This window comes from Zeugodacus cucurbitae, chromosome 2 (genome assembly GCF_028554725.1).
Source record: "Zeugodacus cucurbitae isolate PBARC_wt_2022May chromosome 2, idZeuCucr1.2, whole genome shotgun sequence".
Lineage (NCBI taxonomy): Eukaryota > Metazoa > Arthropoda > Insecta > Diptera > Tephritidae > Zeugodacus > Zeugodacus cucurbitae.
In genome coordinates this window covers 28,281,581-28,306,875 of record NC_071667.1, presented here as the reverse complement: position 1 = coordinate 28,306,875, position 25,295 = coordinate 28,281,581, and the positions used below count along the sequence as shown (strand labels likewise).

Genomic DNA, 25,295 nt, shown 5'->3' with positions numbered 1-25,295 from the left:
ATAAGGCAAACTCATTACTTTGAAGCAAATTAAAAAAATGTCTCTGTCCAGTTTATATTTTTCTGGGCTTTTTAATTGGCCTACATTCCCACAATTTTTTAATACTATCCAGATACAATAGGTTGTTTGCCACACTGTAAACGTAGTATTTGTGCAAAGTTCTGTACCGATATCTTCACTAGTGCTTACTTTTTATATTGTACAGTAAACGATTCAGATCGTCTTCAAGGTTCTGGTATATAGGAAGTAAGCAGGAAGAAGCGTGGTTGTGAAGCGATTTGGCCTATTCATAAGTGGGCGACGCCACGCCCGTTTTCCATTTTGTAAAAAAATCTGAGTGCAGCTTCCATCTGCCATTTCTTATGTGAAATTTAGTGTTTCCGGTGTTTTCCCTTACTGAATTAAAGCATTTTTAGTATTTTTCAACAAAACTTTTGTATGGGAGGTGGGCGTGGTTATTATCCGATTTCTTTCATTTTTGAACTGCATTAGGAAGTGGCTAAAAAACACGACTGCAGAAAGTTTGGTTTATATAGCTCTATTGGTTTGCGAGATATGTACCAAAAACTTAGTAGGGGGCGGGCCACGCCCACTTCCCCAAAAAAATTACATCCAAATATGCCCCTTCATAGTCCGATCCTTCATACCAAATTTTATTTCCATAGCTTTATTTATGGCTTAGTTATGGCACTTTATGTGTTTTCGGTTTTCGCCATTTTGTGGGCGTGGCAGTGGTCCGATTTTGCAACCTTCCTATGGTGTCAAGAAACAAGTGTGCCAAGTTTCATCAAGATATCTTAATTTTTACTCAAGTTACAGCTTGCACAGACGGACGGACGGACGGACGGACAGACAGACATTCGGATTTGAACTTCTCTCTTCACCCTGATCACTTTGGTATCTAACACGTTTAGTTTTGGGTGTTACAAATAACCGTTATGTGAACAAAACTATAATACTCTCTTTAGCAACATTTGTTGCGAGAGTATAAAGATACAAATGTATCAAAACGGCAACGCTGTTAGTGACTAATGTATTCATTTATTTTACATATTCATACATCGTCGGCAGAAAGATTGCTTTGAAAACAACAAATTACAATTTTTCAAATGACTATGTAGAATTAAATTCTATTATTTAAAAATTCTTTGGGGGGGTTTTAACACACCAAACCCCCCCCCCCCCCCGTTCGCCCCTGCAGACATCGAATGTGAAGACCTCGGGATCAATGGCTATTTTTTTTTCCCGAAAATACCTCTAAATCACTCAGATATTTTAACGAAATTTCTTTTCTTCTGAGCCAAAAATTAGTTAAATCAGATCATAACTTTCACGAGCTTCCGCATACCTAATATTAGGGTTTTGAATAATCCTTGTGGGCTTTATAGCGTATATATGAGTTAATATGTGGGATATTTTAGCTAAACTCTGTCATAGCCGGTCCCAAGATCGTGTTGGTTTTGGGAAGTAGGAAGATGATGGGGAGCGCAATACGCCGACTGATTGCATATTTCGTACGCTTACTATCTTGCACCCTTTCGACCTCAGCCATGGCCTAGGACAGTATTTTTTAGCTTTATGAGAACTTATGTTCGTATCGTAGACAATTTCTAAACAGGGTATATTAAGTTTGTCACGAAGTTTGTAACATCCAGAAGGAAGCATCGGAGTCCCTATAAAGTATATATATAAATGATCAGCATGTTGAATTGAGTCGATTTAGCCATGTCCGTCTGTCTGTCTGTATATATACGAACTAGTCCTACAGTTTTTAAGATATCGTTTTGAAATTTTGCAGATGTTATTTTCTCTTCAAGAAGCTGCTTATTTGTCGGAACTGCCGATATCGGACCACTATATCATATAGCTGCCATACAAACTGAACGATCGGAATCAATGGCTTGTATGGAAAAGTTTCGCATTTGACGTGGTATCTTCACGAAATTTGACATGGATTACTGCTTAAGGTAATAATATAATCTCCGAATAAATTGTTCAGATCGGTTAACTATATAACCTTAATGTTTCTAGCAAACAACCCGGCTAAAAAAATTTGTAAAATGTTTTCTTTTTTTTTCTTACTTTTTCTTACGTCTAGATTTGCTTAAACACATAGTTACTAAAGGGTATATTAGCTTCGGTACAGCCGAAGTTAACGTTTTTTTGATACTAAGATTAACACCAAAAGCAATACTAGCTAGTTCAAGGTGAGCTAAACTAGAACTAATATAAATTACTACTTTTCAGCGTAATTAAAGACAAATACTTGTAATCAGATTTTTAAATGTTTATGCATTAGCTGAGGATAGATGGTCAAAATAGTTCGACACAAAGTAGGTTAATATATTTCCAGTACGGTTTTAACGTTTCGTAGAGGTTGAAGTCTTTGCAACTCTGTAAGTATTCAATAAGCTCTTATTAATAAATGCAGTAGAAAATGGGTTACATTCGAGAGAACTTCTGAGCTACCTTTTACGCATTTCCGAATTACTTTTTGAAATAGTGCTCGTAAATACTCTGAACATTTCCAAGTCGACTTCCGAAGTCTTTGTAAGGTCACAGTTCACACCAAAAGAGGATGAGCCCGGAAACAACACAGATTGTTTACATTTGCATTAAAAATAACTGCGAGAGGGAAGGAAAAAAGATTCAGTTGAAAATGTATAGCGTTTTAATGAAGTACACGAAAAAATCAGTTTCTAGTTAAATCTGAAGTAAATCTTAAGTTGAAGAATAGCAAGCGAACAATAACCTACATGACACTAGTGTGAACTGCAATAAACGCCTGCAACAGCTCACTGAAGTGACACCCACACTCGCCTTCAGCAAAATATCGTGAAGCGGCAACAAAAACACTTCCCACCCCATTTCCAATAAAAACAGCTTTTCACCGTCACCCATTCCTGTAGGAGCACAAAAACGACCAAAAAACTAAATAATTACAACAAAAATGAACAAGTGAGGAAAACAAAGTTCCGATGCAAACGCGGGTTTTGTATTCTCGCAATATGCAAGGCTCAAAGAATCTCAATTGCTTTCGGTAATATATTAAAGCATGCTTGAGTACTTGAAAAACTGAAAAGAATCTAAATTCTACTATATGGTAGACGTAGCATAATGAAAATAGTTTGCTTGAAAGTTGTTGAGAAATGGGTTTCACGTAAAAGTGTCTGATCAGAGCTAAAGATATTTACGCTAAAATCTAATGCTTTGGCATTTTTATTATAGAGTTATCGGCCAGACAGGCATCTGGAAATCAATTATTCGCTCTATGAAGCTCTATAACTCTTGAAAAGATTTCGGTGTTACAAAACAACCGTTAGGTGTAAAACATGTTACCACAGTTTAAAGAAAATTGTACTCTCCTCAGCAAAAAGTTGTGCCCCTGGTAGTAGATTTGTCGCGGTGTTTTGTAGAATTGTGAAAAAAACGGTGTTGGTAACCAAAAGGCGTAAGCCAAAAACTTCTATGCATGTAGTATGCGGATGTGCGTCTATGCATTTTTAGCTATTTTTTCTAGGTTTGTTTTCTTGCGAACCCAAAAATGTTATGAGAAAAAATGCTTTGAAAAGTGGTGAGAAAAATGCCAGGAAAAAAAAGCGGTTTGGGAACGCCAACTCGCCCTGTCGGGCGGCCAGTGGTCAGTACTGAAAAAAAAAAACATTTTCATTTTGTTGCTGCCTTTCATTCTACGACTTCCAACAGTGATTGCACACTATGGTACTAACCTTCCCACTTTTCAGAAGCAAAAAAAAAAATTAAAAGAGAACTGAAAAATGAAGAACACCAGCGCCACAGCAAATCGGCTGATTTTTACACGCTCGTTGTTTTTTTTCGAAACCCTTAGTCGCCTTAGCTTCAGCAGCAACGTATCCTACTTCAGCGCGCTTTTGACCAACACTTCATGCAATTTTTACGATTTTTCTACACACAGTTTTTTTCTTCGTTTTTAATTTCCTCACAGCCCACACTTATCCTTTTGGCGACTAGTGCAGCGCCAGCTTGCATGGGCACGAGACAGCGACCCGTATCAACGCTAAGCTGCTGCTTGCCGTTGTCCTCTTGCTTGTGTATGTATATGCCCCATCGTTGCTCTGGCTGCTGTTTCAGTGGTGCACATTGGGAGCAACACATTGACTTCGGTGTTGGCAGTAAGCGTGGTCAAGGAGGCGATTGCAGAATAGAGAGCTAGGCGAAGTCGCAATAGCAGCGTTCGCGCAAAACGAACAGCGCATAATCAGAAAAAAAATTAGGCAAACTACAAAACAAAATTTTTTTACAACGCGAGTCGTTAGCAATTTCTTCCGAACCCTTTGCTTTGCCGAGCAACACTTTGGTTGGGCAGTGCAGAGTGCAGAGCATGCGATCGGGGTGCGAGTATGGTTGTTGTAACCGAAATGTAAGGTTGTAAGCCACAAAAGATAGCTGCAGTGCTGTAGCATGTACGGTAGGGTTGGTGTGGGCGGCGTTGTAAGTGTAGCAGTGGCCGATTCGTAACTATGTAACCAGCTGGCTTATCCCCTCGTAACTCCATCCTTCACTATGCAAAGGGCTGCCTTAGCCAGCCGACTAGGCTTTCACTCGTCGCTGTTTCTATGGTTCTCTTATAGATATACATACATAGTTATTAATCCCGGCGCTGGCATTGTAAAATGTGAAATTCAGCTGCGAAAGCTTTGATGCGTCGTGTATTCAAAGTCTGGTCCAGTTAGAAACAAAAATGTTGCTACGACGAGTGTATTGTCACGAACATATTTTGTGAAATCAAGTCGAATGAAGGCGGAACTTGCACAAATATCTAGCCAAATTATTTTCAAACCCATTTCATCTCGTTTGACAAATATAAATCTGGCCCATGAATTTTCGAAAAAGCAAAGAAAATTTGGTTCCTCTTTCGAACCTTCAAATTCAATACATATAGAATTGGACACAAATCTACAAGTCTTCTGTTGGGTACATTTATTCATTGAGACTAGTTGCAGTGGTCACACTATGGTCTTGCTTTCCATTACTCTTTAATTTTACGCCTTATCGCAGACTCAAACTCCTCACGAGTCGGCGCCAACGCTACCATTGGAGTAGAGGCACAGACAATGTTCTACGCAGACCCACTCATTTCATTTCATTTCATTACCACGTTGCTGCATCCAAAGAAAAACAAAACTTTCTCTAAACCCCACATTTATTGCGTTTTCAAGCCCGCCTCCCACCGCGCCGTGGCGCTCTTCACTAACACCCGCTTTCGTTGCCCCCCCTGCTTTGTTGGCGCGCTGTGTCCTTTCACCATTAATTTGCACCTCACACTGGCTTGTTATATCACAAACCTTTTTCTGCTTTTCCACCGCAGCGACTCGCGTACACCCCGTCCCATGGCCGTTGCTGGACAGGCAAACCTTTTTTTCTGTGTTTGATGAACAATTTTTTCGCATTTCTTTTAGAAAATTTTTGTGTTTTGCTCATCGAGCATTCACTTTTTGCGCGCGTCCAATGCTCCCCCACACCAGGCATTTTCACTTATTTGGATTTTTTCTCGTTTAAAAATACCAAGATTTTTTTCTCATTTTTCACCCGGTTTTTGTTGTAAATGTGTTTTGTTGGCATTTTCGTTGGCAACGCTAACATTTTTTTGCCTGTCTGGTTCTATTGATTTTTTCCACCAGCAGCAACAACACATTTTTTTTAATGAACGCAATACAAAAACAAAAATCCTAGAATTGTGCATGCAACAACAGAAGTGGCGGCAAAACGCAGCCAAACACACCCACACACTCATACAGTTATAAAATGCCAAAGCAAACACGAAGCATGGTCGACATGTGCATATATGCACAACAACAATAACAACAGAAGACAAGCGCTTTCCATTGCAAGGCTGTCAGCTGACAGCAAAAAAAAACAAAAAAATCTTCACATTGTTGCTGTTGTTGTTGTATGCCATTCTATAGGTTTGAGGTTAGAATTTGGATTTTTTGTCGCCCACTCCGCAAAACATCGTATGTGTTCTTTCTCGTTCTCTCCTTCCCGCTGTCCTTTTCAGGTCGCCATCCTCTCTCTCTCTCTCTCTTTTGGCCACCACAACACTTTATTTGCATTTGCACAAAAGTTTTGTGAAAAATTCAACGAAAACAAAAATTTAACACATTCAGCACTTTAATGTATTGGAAATTGGCGGTTTTTGTGGCCTCGCTGCCCACAGTGAATCAGGCGCGTATTTCGCGGCAGTTGGTTAATGCAGTTATTGTTTTTTTTCAATTTTCCAGAACCTGTAGACTTTTGGTGCTAGCTCCGTCTGAAGTAGGGTTCAACATTGCGAAGCTCTACGGTAATTGAGACTAACTTTTCATAAAATAACGGTTTTGCCCGCAAACTTGCATCAATTAAAATCAGAAAAGTCAGTTTCTGGAATAAAATTTCCCATTGGCCTACTTCAGTTCCATCAAATCGGAATTGATGGAACCAAATTACTCTGGAGGAGTTATGTCTTCAATTTAATTTAAACTTTGGTAAAGATTTGATCACCTTCGTTTCACAACTGTGGTCCAGCAGCAATGGATCAGCAATGGGTCATAAGGACTGAAACCGAAATAAGCTGTTAAATTGTCGTAGCTTTCATGATTCCATGGGCTTTTATATTTTTCTGTCAAACGTACTGTAAAAAAAGAACGGGACGAAACTATAATAATTTCTCTATCTTCTTGATATGTAAAGATAGGTTCTCCCTTCTCTAATCTTCGGCTGACTTTAGTTAGGTTAGGTTACGCCATGTTCAAAAGCTGACCCTCCAGGCAGGTGTAGCGATGGATCCCACTTGTACAGCTAAAGGCGCCACTTCATTGTGATGTCAAAATAATACCGAGAATGGGTTCCCGAAGCAAATAGAGGTTTTCACAAATTTGAGGAGGTGGCTAATGTATAAAGGTCTAGCTAAAGATATGTTTCAACGTCAGTTTTGCGAATGATTGATGTTGCTACCTCGCCTTGCTCCATGCAGTTAAGGCAATTTGCGTCCAGCAGTATTCCGAACCCCATCCCATGTATGCCCATTCCACAATATCCAGTGAGTACACCCACTCAAGTAGTTCAGCTGACTCTGGGCCAAAACAACCTCGCAAACAAGTAAGTTCTAGTCGGTCGACTTCAGTTAGTTATTGAAAAATGTTCGAATGTTTTTCTTTCCAGAAACTGTCACTGTAAAGTGAGAGTTAGTAGAATGATCCGCATATTTATAAAGGAGTCTTCAAACCAAAAGATTTGGGCCTGTTAGACCGGTAAATGTATCGGTAAATGATGTATTATCGCTTATTCTTCGCATAACTGTAACTCTTAGTTCATTTTGTGCGAAATCAATTAACATAAAATGTTCTTATCCTAAACATGCAATTGATGCTAAAGTGCAGTAATTCACTTCAACATACGTACAATCATAAGTGACAGTGGCGAACGCAGGAAAAAAATTTGGGGGGGAGTTTTAGGTAAAAAGACAATGTTTCATTATTTTATTTACAAATTGAAGTCTAATCTTCTTTTCTTTTGGGCCATAACATTTTAAATATCTTCCTCCGTCACGTCTATATCTCTATGGATATTCAAGAGAGCCATTCCGTTCAGGCGTGCTTCTCCAGTTTTATTTCTTAAATATGTTTTAAGCCTGCGAAGTGAGGAAAACGAGCGTTCACTTGAAGCGACAGATATAGGGATTATTGCTACAATCTTTAAAAAACGATGCACTGTTTTGAAAATTTTTGCATCGCAACAATTCAACGCGTCTAAAAAAGTTTTGGATCTCTTTGTTTGATTTAACTAGTTCCTGAAAATATATTCAAAATTTTAGTTAGAAAATATAATCTGAAGAAAAGATTTTTAACCTTTTCCACATTCTAAATTCTGCAACGAAATCATCGGGATCTTCTACATCAGCGGTTAAGTTAAGACACTCAAGTATTTTTTTGCAAATAGCATAATTTTTTTAAATTTAAATTTATTTCACAATAGTTTGCTCATGGAACGAAAACTGAAAGTCATAATAAAAAATTTTCAAATTTTTCCTGTATTATGATTAACAATAAACTCTAAAAAAAATAATAGAAACCTTATTGGTGACTTTTCAGTTCAGAACTAATTTTCAAAAGAAGTCCATTTTCGACTCACAATTCCCCTTAAATCTAAAAAAATCCAGTTCAGCAGCCACAGAGTTATAAGGCAAAGTCCAGTTTATATTTTTCTGGGTTTTTTAATTGGCCTTCATTCCCACAACTTTTTAATACTATCCAGATACAATAGGTTTGTTTTTAGTTTAACATTTTCATAGTTTCCAAAAATTAAATTCTATGTATCAGCAGAAAAGTATCAAAATAGGCCGTTTGTGAACAAAAAAGTATCAAATCACAAAATTTAGAAGATACAATTGTATCAAAACGCCGTTAGTGACTAATGTTTTTTTTTTATTTTACACTGGCAGACCCGGCGAACTTCGTACCGCCTTAGTGTAAATTTGATGCACTACTTTATTTTGTATAGCTGACCTATCTTATGAATGCGTATCTATTCAATTTGAACTGGAATCTATAATATCCTCCATATAAAAATGAATACCTATAACAAATTGTTTGTATGGGAGATTAGAAAAGTGTGAATTTTAGACATTTTCAGGCAAGTTTTCTAAAATTTTCTCTCCGTAAGAACCATTCTCAAACCCCCTGGAATACACACAAAAAGAATCAGCCAAATCGGTCAACCGTTTTAATGATATGTCGTGACAATGGAAAACAGGTTTCATTTTTATATGTATAGATTATTATCCAGCGACTATTATTTTTAATTCCGCACAGGACCATTCAAAAATTTCGAAATTTTTAACTCGTGATATCTTTTGAATGGTATGTCAGATTTTAATAATTCAAAAAGTTATATGTATAAAGGTTTTGATCTTAAATAATAAATCATTTATTTCGATAAGGATTAATACTAATGTATAAATAAAGAGCCTTTTCACGTAGTGGTATTTTGATTAATTTTTTTATATAAAATCGCTTATTGTGACAAAACTATAATAGTTAGAGATATGATGTCGCGACGTTTTTTGTAGATAATGATAAGTTCTACAAAATTGTAGTACATCACTTTGTTATATCTTCAATCGTTTTTGAAGCATTCGCGATTAAAGAAAGTTTTTTGGTATTTTTTTACATTATCGGAGTTTTGGTAAGGAACCCTATTTTCTTTTAAACTAAATATAGCCTATGTCACTCAGGGATAGTATAGCTTTCCAACGGTGAAAGAATTTTTCAAATCGGTTCAGTAGTTTCGGAGCCTATTCGAGACAAACAAACAAAAAAACAAACATTTCCTCTTTATAATATTAGTATAGATATTCTTACATCGTCGGCAGAAAGATTGCTTTGAAAACAACAAATTACAATTTTTCAAATGACTATGTAGAATTAAATTCTATTATTTAAAAATTCAATTACTTTGGGGGGGGGGGCGGGGGGTGTGGTGTTTTAACACCCCAAAACCCCTCCCTGCGTTCGCCCCTGATAAGTGATGTTCTTGTTGTTGCCCGTATTAAACGATTCATTCTCACATTGATTCATACTCCACATTTCTTGCAACCACCGTTATTCCTCTCACCAAAGTGTGCTTAGTTTCCCGACAATAAACAGACGAAAACGTGAAAAAAAAAAATTAAACAAAGAAGGAATAAGGAAAAGGCAAGTGACGGCAATGTAGCGCCAGTGGAGTAAAAAACACTGTGTCCCTGAGTCTTTTGAGACAATCAATATCCATTCAAATCAATAAAATTTGTCAAGCAAAAAAAAAACGAAAGATATAGGAGAAAGAAGGGTGTAAATGTCATAGAATTTAAAGAATAATAATAAAGATAATTAAGAAATTAATTACAAGAGAGCGCAAGGCAATAAGTTGACGATTGTTAATAATTAAATTCCTCTCTTCTCAGTGGGCATAAAGAGCAAGCAAATACATTGAATTTTTTTACAAGAAAGTACTCGATCGATTGTTTCGAAGTTTTTTGCACATAATAAGGTATACTTTGAGCTACAGAATGAGTTGTTGAAACAAAAAAAATCAAAAAATTAAAGTTAAATATATTTCCTATACAATGACCTACGATTTTTGAAAAATATCAAAAAATTACAAAATGGCGAAGTTCTGCAAATAAATTTCGACCAATCAAAAAGATCGTAGGTCATTGTATAGTAAATATATTCAAGAATACTCGGTTTAAAATTGAAGTCGATCGGTCAATGTATCGTTGAGTTATGATATCAGTAATTTTGAGAAATGACGTTTCGAAAAAAACGCATTTTAAGTTTCGACTATAGCTGCTTGAACCTGCGGAGGTCGCTCTTTAGAGTGCTACCATTCAAAAACTATTCAAGATACGAACTTACCGCTTTCACAGGATATTTATGAAAGTATAAACTATCGAATAAGCAAAAAATAAAAAAATTGATTTTTTAAAAATGGCACCCTGGTATAGCCCCCTAAAGGTACAAGTACTTGTATTGTCAAATGCAGAATACAGATCTATAAAACAACAAAATGCGTTACATTTAAGTAATACGTTAGGTTATTGTGTTGAACTCTGGCGCTTTTGATTGTTCGAAACGGTAAAAAATACCATTGAATCTTCTTTATTACAAATTATAGAACAAAACCGAACTGTCGAAAATTGTAAGATCCTCTGTAGTGAATATACAACAGTATACGACTCGCAAAGGGGGATTCCCACTTCAGTCTAATAAAGAATGAAAATAGTTAAGAGCGAAAATGTATTATTGATGTTTTCAGGAATCAGACTTTAGTACTAACAACGAATACTCCTGCATAAATAACCCGATGCAGAATTTCAATTTTTCCGAAGCAAAGCAATAAAACAAGCAACAATCACCGTGAGAAAGCCTTAGAGGGAGCTAAGCGAAATGGGTCTAGGTGCATTTGATAAAAAAAGGAAACCGAAGGAAGAGCGAAGATGCATAACTGATGAAGCAACACATCCGTCTGAAGCGCAGCATAAAAAAAATAAAAACTCTCACATAGAAGGATAAAAAATAGAGGGGGAGAGTGAGGGAAAGAAATCGATTGCATCATATGTATGTACGAAATGGAATGCTCGCTTACATTTTGTACTCTTTTTACGTTTCTTTTTTGTTTTTAACTACTCATGAATATTGTGTAGGGTCAGTGAAGTGAATGTCATTCTCGCTCGGAGACAGTGAAATTTTTAAGAAACAAAAACGAATGAGTACATCTACTCACACATCTAACATTGGCAGTACCTTGAAGGATATTGGACTAGTTCCGCAATAGTTCAGCTCTGGTACTTGCTTTAGGAAACTCCTTAAAGATTCGCGTTTCTTTTCTTAGCGTTTTATTTTCCATGAAACAAACTTCGGTCATCAATATTATGATGTAGTAGAAATTGCGGTGTTCGAGAAGCAATATTGACCTTCAAGTTAATGGCATTAAAAATACAATGGAATTTCTCTAACTCGAATCACCATAATCCACAAAAAAGTTCGAGTTAGAGTGACTTCCGAGTTAAAGAATGTAATTTGTACGAATTTTGACTTCTATTGTCAATTCAATAGTTCGAATTATGGAGGACTTCGAGTTAGAGCAGTTCGAGTTATGGAAGTCCAACTGTATTAAAAACAATATCACAAAGTCAACTTGACTATTGTGTGAAAAAGCTCGACGCAAATCTACAGGGAAGGAAATGTAAACGTTTGGTTTGTCCAACCCTCTCAAACTGTTTTGAGTATTGTTAAGTTATACTACTCCCAAAGTAACTAGTTGGGCTTTTACTGCAGAATCTTTTACTAAGGCACACATACATTTGTACGTTCGAGCTGTCAATTATAAAAAAATCGTATAAATATCTTAAACAAGTGAATATTGTATATGTGTGTAAGTATATTCATTCAATGGTACTACACCACCCATACTTATAAGTATTTTTTAGGTAGTACCGATAACAATACTTCCGCTGTATGTATGTATGCAAGGGTGGTTTTACTTTGTAAGAAGACATTTTTAATTTTAGAGTGTTTATGACAGAAATGGTGCTAAAACGCCATCAGTCATGGTATCATCGGATTCTTCTTTTTCTTCTTTACAGGCGTAGACACCAATTAGCACGAACGCGTCTTCCTTCCTTTATTATTTTCGCTTCCTTCTCCCCCTGGTCTTTCCAACAGAGTATAGGTCTTCCTCGTTCTCTGTTTCCCTCGGCGTATACTCTCAGAGCTGGAGTGTTCTCATCCATCCCGACTGCATGTCAATATCTCGTGTTTTCGTCGTCGGGCGGGAATTATGAGCGACTTGTAAAGTTTAATTTTTTTTCGTCAAGAGAGGTCTTTACTTTTCAGCTGCCTGCTCAGTCTAAAATAGCACCTGTTTGCAAGACTGATTGATTCTGCGTTGGATTTTAAGACTGATGAGGCGTATTCTCTTTGTATTATTAAGGACCACCCTAATGTCTCATCAAAAGCTCAATTCCGCCTGTCTGCACACTGACGCTTACAAAACTTCCTTAATTTACTTAATTTTCGAGGAAGTCACGAAGCATAATCGAAAACTTACATACAGACGCTTAACGGTATATATACTTGTATTGTAATTGAAGTTACAAGCTGCGGAGAGCTCACAGCGCTTTGCAAAAAATACGACTTCGTGGTCAACATCAACCGAAGGACAAAGTTTCTCAACTTCTGCTTATGTTCGTCCTTTTTCTGGTTGGTTCGTAAGCAACGAAGTTAATACAAAGTGAAAAATATTATATTAGTAGTACTAGAAGCTTTTTTCAGTGCAAGCATTTTAATTATTTTGAAGCTTTTAACTTATATTTTCAAAGCATTGTTTTGAAAATATAAAGCTGAGGACTATTTGCACGCAATCGAGCTAATAGTAAGAACTTATTTAGAGGAGGGGGAGAAAATGTTTCTAAAGAGAACAATGTGTCACCTGACAATAAAGTAATAATCATTACGCAATATACATACATAAATACTTACATCGACATTACCATTCCACATGTAATGCATGCCAACGCCTGTCGGATCGTGATGCGTTTGTCCGGTCATATGTTCGGCCATAACGGCACTCATCCAATGCACTAAACCCTGTGTGGGGTTTTGCCCCTGAACCCCGCCAATCGGCATGGTGGCAGCAACGGCTGCGGCCGCACTTGCTGCTGCTGCTTCCGATGCAGCACTGACCGCGGTAGGCGAATTGGGTGTCGAAGCGGCCGAATGCAAACTTTGATGCTGTTGTTGTTGCGAATTGCTCAGGTGGCCTGCAGACGCGGAGTTACGCTGTTGCTGTGTTGGGGACGACTGTTGTTGTTGTTGGGCGGGTGACTTTAGCGCGCTCTCGAAATTGTGTGTGGCTTCAGCGGTGACCGCGGCATGTAAATCTAATCCGCCGACGGGAGGTGTCGGTGTGCCCGAACCGGAAGACGGTAGCAGAGTAATATGATGTGAAGAACTACTGCTGGTTGGAGCTATTGTATTTGCTTGCGCGCCTATTGTGCTCGGTGGCGTGACAGCTGCCAGGGGCCACGAATAATTGTTGGGCTTCTGCGAAAAAAGAAAACAGTAAGTGATGAATGGAATTATTTTGCATTCAAGCAATTACAATACACAAAAACTTGTATGTTAAAAATATTGAGCATTTCATTGTAGACTCTAAAATTAGTAAGATAATATATTTTATTAATATCTGTAGATCTTTTGTTTGTTAAAAATATATATAAGATCTGAAAGAATATGTATATTACATACCCCTTTGGGTTTCATAACAGCTGTATATATTTCCCCTTATTTTGATAAGATTCATAGACAAGCAACTAATAGGTTTGGTATGGCCAGGTGTGGACCCGCTAGAGCACTTAGGCCAATAATTAATAAAATGCTGGAGAAAAATATTGAAATCCTTCAATTGAAGTTTAGTCTTATATACAAAGATTTACTGTAGATATCTGCAAAATTGCCAAAGTTATTCATCACTTTAGTGTATCAAGTGTCTTTTGTAATTCTTTTCTTTTCTCCAAAAAGCAATCTGTCCATATCTTCCCAACCACCATACTCCTCTATATTCATTTCCGTTCTTCCACTTTAACATATCTCCCATGCGACCTTATAACATATGTATATCCTAATATTCATTCAGTCCCCGTACACCCTTTATATTGACTACTGACTACCATGTCTATGGTTGAGTTTAAAATATATGGACTAGTGAGGCGTTTGTTAGAAACTAATTAAGCGAGGATAGTTCGATTAGCATAAATTACTAAATTACTCGTAAATATCATATCCACCCCAGCTAGGACAATTACGGTGAAGGCACTGAATATACATCTTGTCAACATGATCAAAACTCAAAAGACTGTAGAACATGTACCTTAGTGCAGCATAAATCCTCAGAACTCCACGCAATTCTAAGAGAACCTAGAAACCTAGTTAAAGAAATATGCTATAGCAAGCAGCTGAACGAAATATCTTCAACATACTTAGTTAAAGAATCAACCGTACGGAGAGTGATATCTGAATATACTCAATCTTATAACTAATTACTTTTCCATCAACTAACGTGATTGCTACCGCTCGCGCTGTCATTAGAGTCGCCGGTCGCCTCACTGAGCTCTTCCGCTGTAACAGTGTTGCGTTGAACAGCTGCAGCAGCAGCTGCCGCCGAGAAGAAGAAATTACGCGAAAAGCGAGCGGTCTTAGATGGCGAATGCGTAGCACGCTTTTGATGTGGCGGCGATTTGCGCTCGTACTCAAGCACAGCTTCGCTTTCATATAATTTCTTTTGCTGATCCAGCTGATGTTGGTGCTGCTGTTGTTGCTGCAGAGCGGCGGCGCTGACGAGTAAACTTTTGTAGAAATCCGCTGGCATTAGGAACGGTGCCGCTGCTGGTGTTGGCGTTCGTGCATGTAGCGACGTCGTCGGCGTCGGCGGCGTTGGTGATGCCGACGTAGAGTTTATACATTGAACGGGGTTTTTGTAAACGTTGCTGGCGCGCATCCGTCTGTGCCGCCGCGTATACAACTCCTGCACGTCGGCCAACTGTTGCGCCGTGGCGATGTTGTGGCTGCTGGCCAACGACAAAATGTGCTGCGTATCATTGTGTCGCAGAATGGTATCTGCAGACGGTGGCAATACAGTGCAACAGTTCATTGTGTTGGGTGGCATATTCATTGTTCTTTAAGGGTGCGCTGTGTATACTTATGCTGCGCCTTTAAGCATGCTACGTTGAATACTTGTGGAACTCAAACAATTGCAACAGTTTCGCAATTGAGCATTCACTTTCAAGTGTTTTGCGACGTTTTAGCGGTTAAAAGTGTTGGTGAATTAAATATTTTATTGTACATAGATATGCTTGGTTTTTTGCTTAACGGAAAGTCTACTTCCGGCTGTTCGCGTTAGTTTTTTTGCTGATATTTTCAACCTTTCGATTAAAATTTTTTTAAATGATTTTTATAATATAAACTTTTTTGCAATATTTAATGCCAAGCAGCATTATTTTTAGTTTATTTTTATATATATTTTTTATTTCGGTTAATTAAATTATTTTTTCGTTTTAATGATTTTAATATTTTTTATTTTTAATTAAAATATTTCTTTTAATATTTATTATTTAAGTAAATACTTTTTATATTAGGTGTCTAATTGTTTTTTCTCTATATTAAGTTTTAGGAACTTTGTTTACTTTACTTATGTAATTCACTTTTCCACATTAGCTTCTTGTTCTTTTTTTACTTTGTAGCTAACTCCTATTCGTAATTCCTCATTATTATTTATTTATTTTGAAATATATTAAATGTTAAGAGCGGTTGAATGATCATTTCTTTGTCACTTAAGTAGTTTTTGATATGATTTTTATCTATTTAATTACTGTTATGTTCTCCGACTACAATCATCTTCTTTCGTTACAGATTATGCTACATTTGTATTGTTATTATTGTTGTACTTAAATTTGCGCTATATTTTCTTCTTTACTTCAAATGTTATTACTCTTAATTCACTACTAACGTTTTTCTTTGTACTGATTAATACGTTTTGCTCTTTCTTGTGCCAACGATATTCACAATTTATGTTGTATTACTCTCATGTCAGCTTATTTTTTATCACTACATTCCATGCTCCGTTAGTTGTGGTGTCATTTCGGTTTTGCTTATTATTACATATATATATATATTTCAATTCATAAATTCACTCCTAGTTTGGTTTTCTTTATTTCTAAATCTTTTTATTTCACCATTTTATTTCGTGAACTTGGTTAGCAACACTTTTTGCTTGTCACATTCACTTTTTGCACTTTCGCATAGGAACTTTGGTTTTGAAATAAATACTCTTCACAGCAGACGACAAAACGGCACGCATTGTGTCTAATTTTGATATTTTATTTTTTACTTACTTTGAATAGAAACTTATTTTTTCTTTGCCTTCACTAAAAAAATAATATTTCCTAGTTTTTTTTTGTTTTAGTGGCAATCGTACACTGTTTTTATTATTTTAAACTTTTCGCACATTTTTTAATTGGGCACTCTTTCATAAGCTTTTTTCTCAATTCAATATTTTGAGTAGCTTTTTGCTTTTGTTGTTGTTTTTTTTTTAATCGCACATCACTGCATGCATCCCACTACTATTTGCCCACACTGTATTTATTCTAAACTTCTGCTTGCTTGCTTTTTCTCGCCAGCACACGCTGCTTTGTATTTGCTCGATTTGCTTTTGTTTTTGTTGTTGTTGTACATATAGTAGATTTTCTTATTTTTCGCACTATTTTTGTATTATTATTTTTTATGTTTTATTTAAACTCTAATATATTTTTCCTATGCAACTATATCACGTTTTAGGAACTTTCGTTTTCGATGAGTGTTTTTTACGCTACATGCAACAGTTTACGCTACATTTTGCAACAGATTTTCCGACTTTTTGTCGACTTTTGTTTTAGCGAGATTGCATGCTGTTTGGTTTTTTATTTGGTTTTGCCGGCGATTCTGCGTCATACGAGCACAGCCTATTCGTGTGGTTTATTTAGAAAATTGTAAAAAAATATAATCGATTTGCTTAGAAATTCTGCGCTTTTAGAAGTCAAATAAATAAAATACGTTAACATAGTAAAACGTGGCGAAATAAAAAGCATATTTTCATTCACAAATTTTGAAATGTTTAGAAACGAAGTTGTGAATGGAGCGTATGTATGTGGTATGGTCTATGTGTGCATGTGGCATGGGTGACATTAGAATATACCATATATGCATGTGTGGAATTAAGCCACACCAACCAGCACAAATTCACATACACACATGCATTTGTACACTTTCATAGCTGTTAAACAATTCTTGGCTACCCAGCAGTGAAAGCAACTAGTTGTGAATTACTTTAGAACTAGTTTAAACCACAAACCCAACTGCTCCGCAACTAGTTACCAGTAGTTTTTACGTTTTTTTCCTCAACAGATAAGCTCAAGGACCCGAGGTAATTTTTATACTCTCGCAACAAAGTTGCAAAAGAGAGTATACTAGTTTAACGGTTGTTTGTGTCACCTATAAATAAAAGACTTAGATATAGGGTTATGCATATCAAAATGATCAGTTGAAATCAGGATGTCCATCCATCCGTCCGTGCAAACGATAACTTGAGTAAAAATTAAGATATCTTGACTTGGTACATATCTTTCTTGGCACCCTGAGGAGGCTGGTATTGAAAATGGGCGAAATCGGACCACAGCCACGCCCACAAAATGGTAAAAAGCGAAAATCTATAAAGTGTCATAACTAAGCCATTAATAAACCTATAATAATAAAATTTGGCATAAAGAATCGCATTAGGAAGAGGCATATCCGAATGCCATTTTTTGCAAAAGGGAGCGTCACCCTGCCCCTAAATAGGTTTTTTACATATCTTGCAAACCAATAAAGCTGCAGAAACCAAACTTGCTTTATTTGTTTTCCTTACGTATGCCATCACACACCATAAAAATTCATATAATCGTATAATAACCACACTAACTCACTAACGATAAACGGCAGAAACACTAAATTTTACAAAAGAAATGGCAGAAGGAAGTTGCACTCAGAATTTTTGACAAAATGGAAAAAAGACGTGGACCCACTTATGGGTCAAAAACCATATCTCAGGAACTACTCGACCGATTTCAATGAAATTCGTGATATAATATTTTCTCGATACCCTAATAACACGTATGATTTGCTGAAATCTATACCAATAAATTGCGAGTTGCACCCGAACTTATCCTTTCTTACTTGTTGATATGAAAAATTATCCAAAAAATTTGAACCACCAATTGGAAGAACGGAATAAAAGCCGTTTTTGACGAAATACATTTTTACTCATATTAGCTCTTTTCATTCGTAAAACTACGCGTCAGGTTGAAAAAAGAAATAAAAAGGTCAACGACATTGTAATACTAGCGGCCAAATCATGGATTTATTTCTTTCTTCCAACTAACAAACTTTCGTCATACAATTAAAGGCCATTTTAATTTGACATTTATATTCACTTAAACCGTTAGTAATAACTGAATTTGATTAGCTGGTTAGCCGGCTGCTTAGATCATCGCGATTTTGTTTTGTTTACCAGTTATTTAGTTGTCACTTGACCTTGAATACAAACGTTTGTGGTGCGCGTTGTTGTGATGATTTAAAAGAAGAAAGAACAATGTCAACTGAGAACCAATCATCTGATGATGAGATTAACATTCCAAAAAGAAAAGAGGGGTACGTATTTTCCACCTTTATAAAAAGAAAACACAACAAGTAAGGAAGGGCTAAGTTCGGGTGTAACCGAACATTTTATACTCTCGCAATTTATTTATTTAACTTAATTAATATTATATAATACACAATTTGACCCACATAGTCGTCATATATATTGTATAAACTCCATTGAAAGTTGGAGAAGCACCGAGGTCCTTATGTTCGATATATGGTCCGATTTTTAGCGATTTTTAGAATGTAGCTGCCACACTATAAACATAGTATTTGTGCAAAGTTCTGCACCGATATCTTCACTAGTGCTTACTTTATATATTGTAAAGTAAACGATCCAGATCGTCTTCAAAGTTCTGGTATATAGGAAGTAGGCGTGGTTGTGAAGCGATTTGGCCAACAAAACCAAAACATATTATTGGGAGGTAAGGAAACTATTACAAAGTAGAGGAGTTCCTGAGATATGGTTTTTGACCCATAAGTGGGCGACGCCACGCTCATTTTCCATTTTGTAAAAAAATCTGAGTGTTTCTGAAGTTTTCCGTTAGTGAGTTAACACACTTTTAGTAATTTTCAACCTAACTTTTGTATGGGAGGTGGGCGTGGTTATTATCCGATTTCAACTATTTTCATGGGGTGTGGTGGGGTACGAAAGATAATCGACTACAGAAAGTTTGGTTTATATAGCTTTATTGGTTTGCGAGTTATATACAAAAAACCTATTTGGGGCGGGGTCACGCCCACTTTTCAAAAAAAATTACATCCAAATGTGCCCTACCCTAGTGCGATCCTATGTTCCAAATTTTATTTTCATAACTTTATTTTTGGCTCAGTTATGACACTGTATAGGTTTTCGGTTTTCGTCATTTTGTGGGCGTGGCAGTAGACCGATTTTGCCCATTTTTAAAGGAACATACTCAGAGTGCCAAGGAATGTGTTTTCCAAGTTTCATTAAGATATCTTAAGTTTTACTCAAGTTATCGCTTGCACGGACAGACGGACTGACGGACGGACAGACATCCGGACTTCAAATCCACTCGTCATCCTGATCATTTATATATATATAACCCCATATCTAACTCTTTTATTTCTTGGTGACACAAACAACCGTTATGTGAACAAAACTATAATACTCTGTGCAACAGGTTGCAAGAGTATAAAAACACAGCGTCTATTGGGTCAATCGTACAATAGTGGTAATAAAGGTTACTTAACCTGTTCCAAATTCATTGACGGATTTGTAAAGACATCTTTTTTGCTCCGAAAATCAAGAACCACTCCTAAAATACCTGACGAAAAATCATACCGGTCAAAACTACCCATAAACGAAAAAAAGATGAATGATGTGCGAAAAAATCATACCATATATTCCTGAAGAGTATAAGACGTTTTATGATTTGATTTTGACTTGGCCCACAACCACATTGGATGGTGCTGATATAGATGAGGATTAATATCTTTTCTATGTTATTAATATAATAAATGCTAATATTATTTAATATTTGTGTCTTTATTTTCATAAATTGGAAAAAGGGAATAATTCCAAGAATTTCAAACTACCATAACTTTTGTTTTTCTTTACATAAAATATTTTTTTACAGCATATTATCGGCAACAATGTTTACTACATTTCATTTTAAGATATCATGGGTATTTGATCTATACGGATCTATCTCGCTTCGAACTTTTTGTAATTATTCCCTTCTTCCAATTGGTGGTTCATTTAGTTCTAGTACTAAGTCAAAGAAACTAAAAAGGTCAATGAATTTGGCACATTCAATATAAATTGATTTCTATAAGCGAATGGCGTCAAGTAAAAGAACTTTGAAGTTATTTTCTTTTGAAAATATAAATTTTCTTTGAAAATATATAATGCTCGATTTTTGTCTTAAAACAGAACGATTAGGCTAGTTTTACAATTATGCAACAAACTGGCGAATTGCTTCTCCTAATTTTTGTAAGTTAGTAAATGATTTCAACACAAAAATTTTAACAAAAACTGTTGAGCGAAGGTAAAGGAAGTTTTTTTTTTAACAAAATGATTTTTCAATTTCATATTACACGCCACTATATTAATTAAATGTGTCAGTTTACAAAATTTGCGCAAATTTCCCAGCAAATAAAATCTTCCTACTCCAAACAAGTACAAGGAAGCATAGGCGGCGACATGGCGTATACGCAACATCAGTGACGTTCTGCATATATTTACATACGTACGTACGCGTATAATACTTATGTATGTACCAATATACTCTATGATATGCATGGTGCGTATGAACGGCATGACCTAGCTCAACTGTAAGCAATAAAGGTGGCGCGCAAATCTGTTTATTTACCATATAGAGTGGTAGAGAGAACAGAGCAACAGAACGATTCAAAAAGAGCGGAGTAGAGCGAAAAGTTTATGCGTAAAAAGCACACGCACTAAGCGTTATTGGAATTTGTGGTTAGCAAAGAAGCTCAGCTGAAGACTGGTGCCAATTCGCCATTCAATATGTACACCGATTAATTGGTTTAAAGGTATATAGATATCAACGCGAATCATTTTACAAACATTCTCTCAGCTTTCAAAAAAAATCTACCATCACCATCATTATTCACTACCAAAACTCCCGTTTACTTTGGCATGCAACACTTGCTATTGTTAATAATGAATCGCTGCAAAAGTGGCATTCATTATTTCATTACCGACGTTTCACTGTTATAACCTGTTTGACATCAATTCAATTTCAACGCTCGCAATACACAGCCACACATGCTGCTTGTTCCAACGTGTCCTTTGCTGCACGCACATGCTGCCTCATTGTCTTCCTGCTCTTCAATGCTTGCATTGCACTTTCACTCTCGCATACTTGCAACAACAGCATGCTGAAAAGTCACACTTTTACAGTGTTGCACACACTCACACACACAAACACCAACACCGACACCAATACCGACACCGACACAGTTACGCGTCACGAGCACGCATTTTGTTTACGTTGATCTGCGACGTTGGATGAGGCGAGCGCGTTGCAAGCGCAAACGACGCATACGGTTAACTGGCCGTTACTTAATAACATTAAAGTGCGAAGCGAACTGTTGTTGCAATATACGCATATAAATATGATAACGGTGCATACTATGTATGACGAGGTAAGACAAACACTTTAACACACACAGACACGCGTGCAGTTGCCCTGGTTTATACTTTATCACATTTTTTCTTTTTTTCAACGCAATCGGTTTAATTGTTGTTATGCTGACAGCCTTAACTCTTGGTTTTTGTTGTATTTGCCAATTGTTGCGGGCACGGGCAGTGCCAAAAACTGCAGTACGGTCCCTTTTAGCTGTGCAATGGCCACGTTTGTGGCCTGCACGTACGACCGCCACAACGCTTGCCTGCCATATGAGATACTGAACCGTTGAGCGCTTGTGCCGTTACGCCGTGAAGCTGCTGCTGTCGCCAACTGCTGAAAGGATATCAGCGGCAGCGACTGCAGCGCGCTTCGCTGACAGCAGCGTTGCATTATTATTGTCGCTATTTGAGTATGTGTTTTTGCTGTTATTGCTGCTTATTTTTTCACGCTTCTTTATTATTATTCTATTTTGTTTGTGTGTGTGTGTTCTGTTCTGTTTTTTGTGTTTTGTTTTTCTGCTGCCCCATTTTGTTGCTCATTTTTTTCTTCTCGTCTGTGCCGCTTTTTTCGCCATGCGCCCCATGTGCCAACTGCTTTTCGCTTTTCGCTCCGCCATGTCCTTTTTGTTCATAATCTGCCCGTTTTTATTTCACTTGCCATTGCTTTTGAAATTGTTTTTGTTGGCAGCTCCTTTTTTTCTGCTTTCGCACATAAGTACATATTTTACAATTGCATTTGTTGTTGTAGTGTTTTTTCTTAGCGCTTGCTGCAGCATTTTCTTGTGAGATAAAAAGCGCCAACGCCAACAAGCGGCAGCCAAGCGCCGAGGCGTGCAAGGAAAGCACGACAAGAGCAGGAAATTCAGCAGCTGTAACGCTGGCAAACACGAAGAAAAAACAACAAAAAAAGGAAAAAACAGAACAAAAACAACACGTGAGCAACAGCAGTTGCCCGCCAACGTTGGAAAAAAGTGTAGCGACAGCAACAACAACAACAAAAGTGAAGCGAAGCAAAGTAATAAAATGAGCAGTGAAAAAAAATGCAGTATAAAATGGAAAAAGTATGTAGCGGCGTTGTGAAACAGCACATTTGTAAGTACATACAAACAAACAAACATACACATGCATAGCTAAACATGTTGCCACAATTGTCTGCTTGTCCGTTATCCGTTTGTCGGCATTGCTCTGCCAGGATAATCGCTGCCGCTGCCGCAGCAGCAGACGCTACGGAGCGCCGTCAAGCGAGTAGATTGATTTTCTTTGCTGCACATAGCCATTTCGCTTGGCCACTTTTTATATTAAACGCCACACAGCTCATGTGTCTGTCCGCTTGTGTGTATGTGTGTGTGTGTATGTGAGTGTGAGTAAGCGCGCGCTTTATTTTTTCCACTCGCTGCGGCTATATCCACATTTCTTCTATGTTTTCTCCATTCAATCTTTTTAGCGCAAAAGCTTTCTACCTCGCGCTTTCATACTCCTCCTTCAATGCTTTTCTTGCTTCCATTTTTTCACCGCTCCTGCTATGCATCCACATACAAATGCATATGTACGTTTGAGTGTTCTATTTTCTACCTTCTGATCCCCCGTCTAAATTGCAGCTTATGGCACGCTAGTATCACATATACAAGTGTATATGTGTGTATATATGCACTGGTATGTATGCGATGCAGCAAATTCAAGCGTTCATGTGTGCATTTTATTTACTTTTTTTGTTTTGTATTCGCGTTCTTCAAGTCGATGCCATATTCTTAAAGACGCTACACATTGGATTCTATATGTGCATAGATCAGTGCTACTACCCATGTGCATAAGTACATATGTACATATATACATCCTTTTTTTTGGTTTTCTTTTCTACCCAAACAGTCTTAAATGGAAAATTGCAGCTTCGATACCGAAGTAATATTTATGTATATGTGTCTGTATATTGCCTAGATGAGGGTTCGCCTCAAAATATGCTACACTTTTCGAAATATAGTACAGGCTTTGAAGCATTAAGCTAACTTAATCGATAACTTCGCCTATTTATTTGATAATAATTGAGAGTAGTTCGGAATTTTAATATGTTTTTCACAGTTCTGAAGCTTAAAAAACTTTGAACATGTAGTTGCAAAGTAGCTTTGCAGACATATATTGAATTTCAAAAGAGTTTTCAAATCTCTATCGTATGATTTACGGTGTTTCGCAGAGCTTTTTACGATAAGCTTTCAGTAAAAAATTTCAAACGAAAAACTATGCAATTCTTTACTCAATCCACGTTTGATATACTTGCAATGCTATGTAAGCTATAAATAAAAGCTTCATAAAAGCTTAATACAAAGCTTCAATGGCGATGAAACGGAAAATTTATAAATGTAACAGCTTTAACAAAAAGAAGGAACGACCAGAGAGTACTGCTGAGTTTGAAACAAACAAGCTTAAAGCACACGAAAAGCTCTTTCTCTACGCTCCGACAATAAAATAGTAAATGTGTTTATTTATCAAAAATTTTAAAAAATTGTCAATTATATTTCTTTTACAAATCATTTATATTTATATTTTTGCCCCATTCTCACTAGGTAGCATTCTCACACATGCATAATTTTGTATATTTGTATGTACGCATGTCTGTTTATATGCGCAAGCTTATAGAATGCGCGCGCCTTCAGCATTTCGTATCATGTGTTTGTATTTATATTTGTACTTTATTAATGTATGTATGTATGTACGTATGTGATATTTTTTTCATATGTTGCGCACCACTGCATCGTCAATGACAACGGAAATGGTAACAGCCAAGGGCGCTGACACGCTGTGCGCTGAAAAGTATGCTGCACAAGATGCAGCTGTTAGCTGCAATTTTAAAGGACGCTGTTTTGTTGCTGACATTTTATTGTTATTGTTGTTTTTATTATTGTACGACACTCGTATTGCTTGTTTTATTTTGAACACTTTTTCAACATAAATTTTTTATTATTATAGTTTTTTACAAACGTTGACGCTGCATTATTGTTGTAACAATTACACACATATATATATATTTGTATGTTATATACATATATATCTACGGTATACATATGTATATACAAATGTATGTATGTATGTTTCAAGTTTTTAAATGGCTAGGGCACTGACGTGATTGGTGTTGTTGTTTATTTATTCATGTATTCATATAAAAATTCATAAATCCAATATGATTTTATGCAGTCAGCATTTTTCCCACGCATATATCCTTTATATGAATATATTTTTTTATTATAAGCAATTGTCAAATTTTCAAAAATATTAGCTTAATTCCATTTCACTGCAAACTAATTAAGCTGTTAACGCATTTTTTTATTTAAAAATATCAAATTTTATTCCGTTTTTTAGTGTTTTTTCACTCATTACTTTTCGATTAAAACCATATTTTTTTACAGACAGCAGAAGTT

The 25,295-nt window shown here is 36.6% G+C and overlaps 1 protein-coding gene across 2 annotated transcripts in view; it reads right to left on the bottom strand.

The window, feature by feature from the left end:
* LOC105213641 (zinc finger protein rotund) overlaps window positions 1-25,295 on the bottom strand; it is a 161,544-nt gene that overhangs the window by 121,101 nt on the left and 15,148 nt on the right. For both annotated transcript variants that reach the window (XM_029041251.2, XM_054228291.1), the window contains exon 3: window positions 13,038-13,601. In XM_029041251.2, the coding sequence (XP_028897084.2) occupies window positions 13,038-13,601 (564 nt within the window). The remainder of the gene's footprint in view (window positions 1-13,037; window positions 13,602-25,295) is intronic.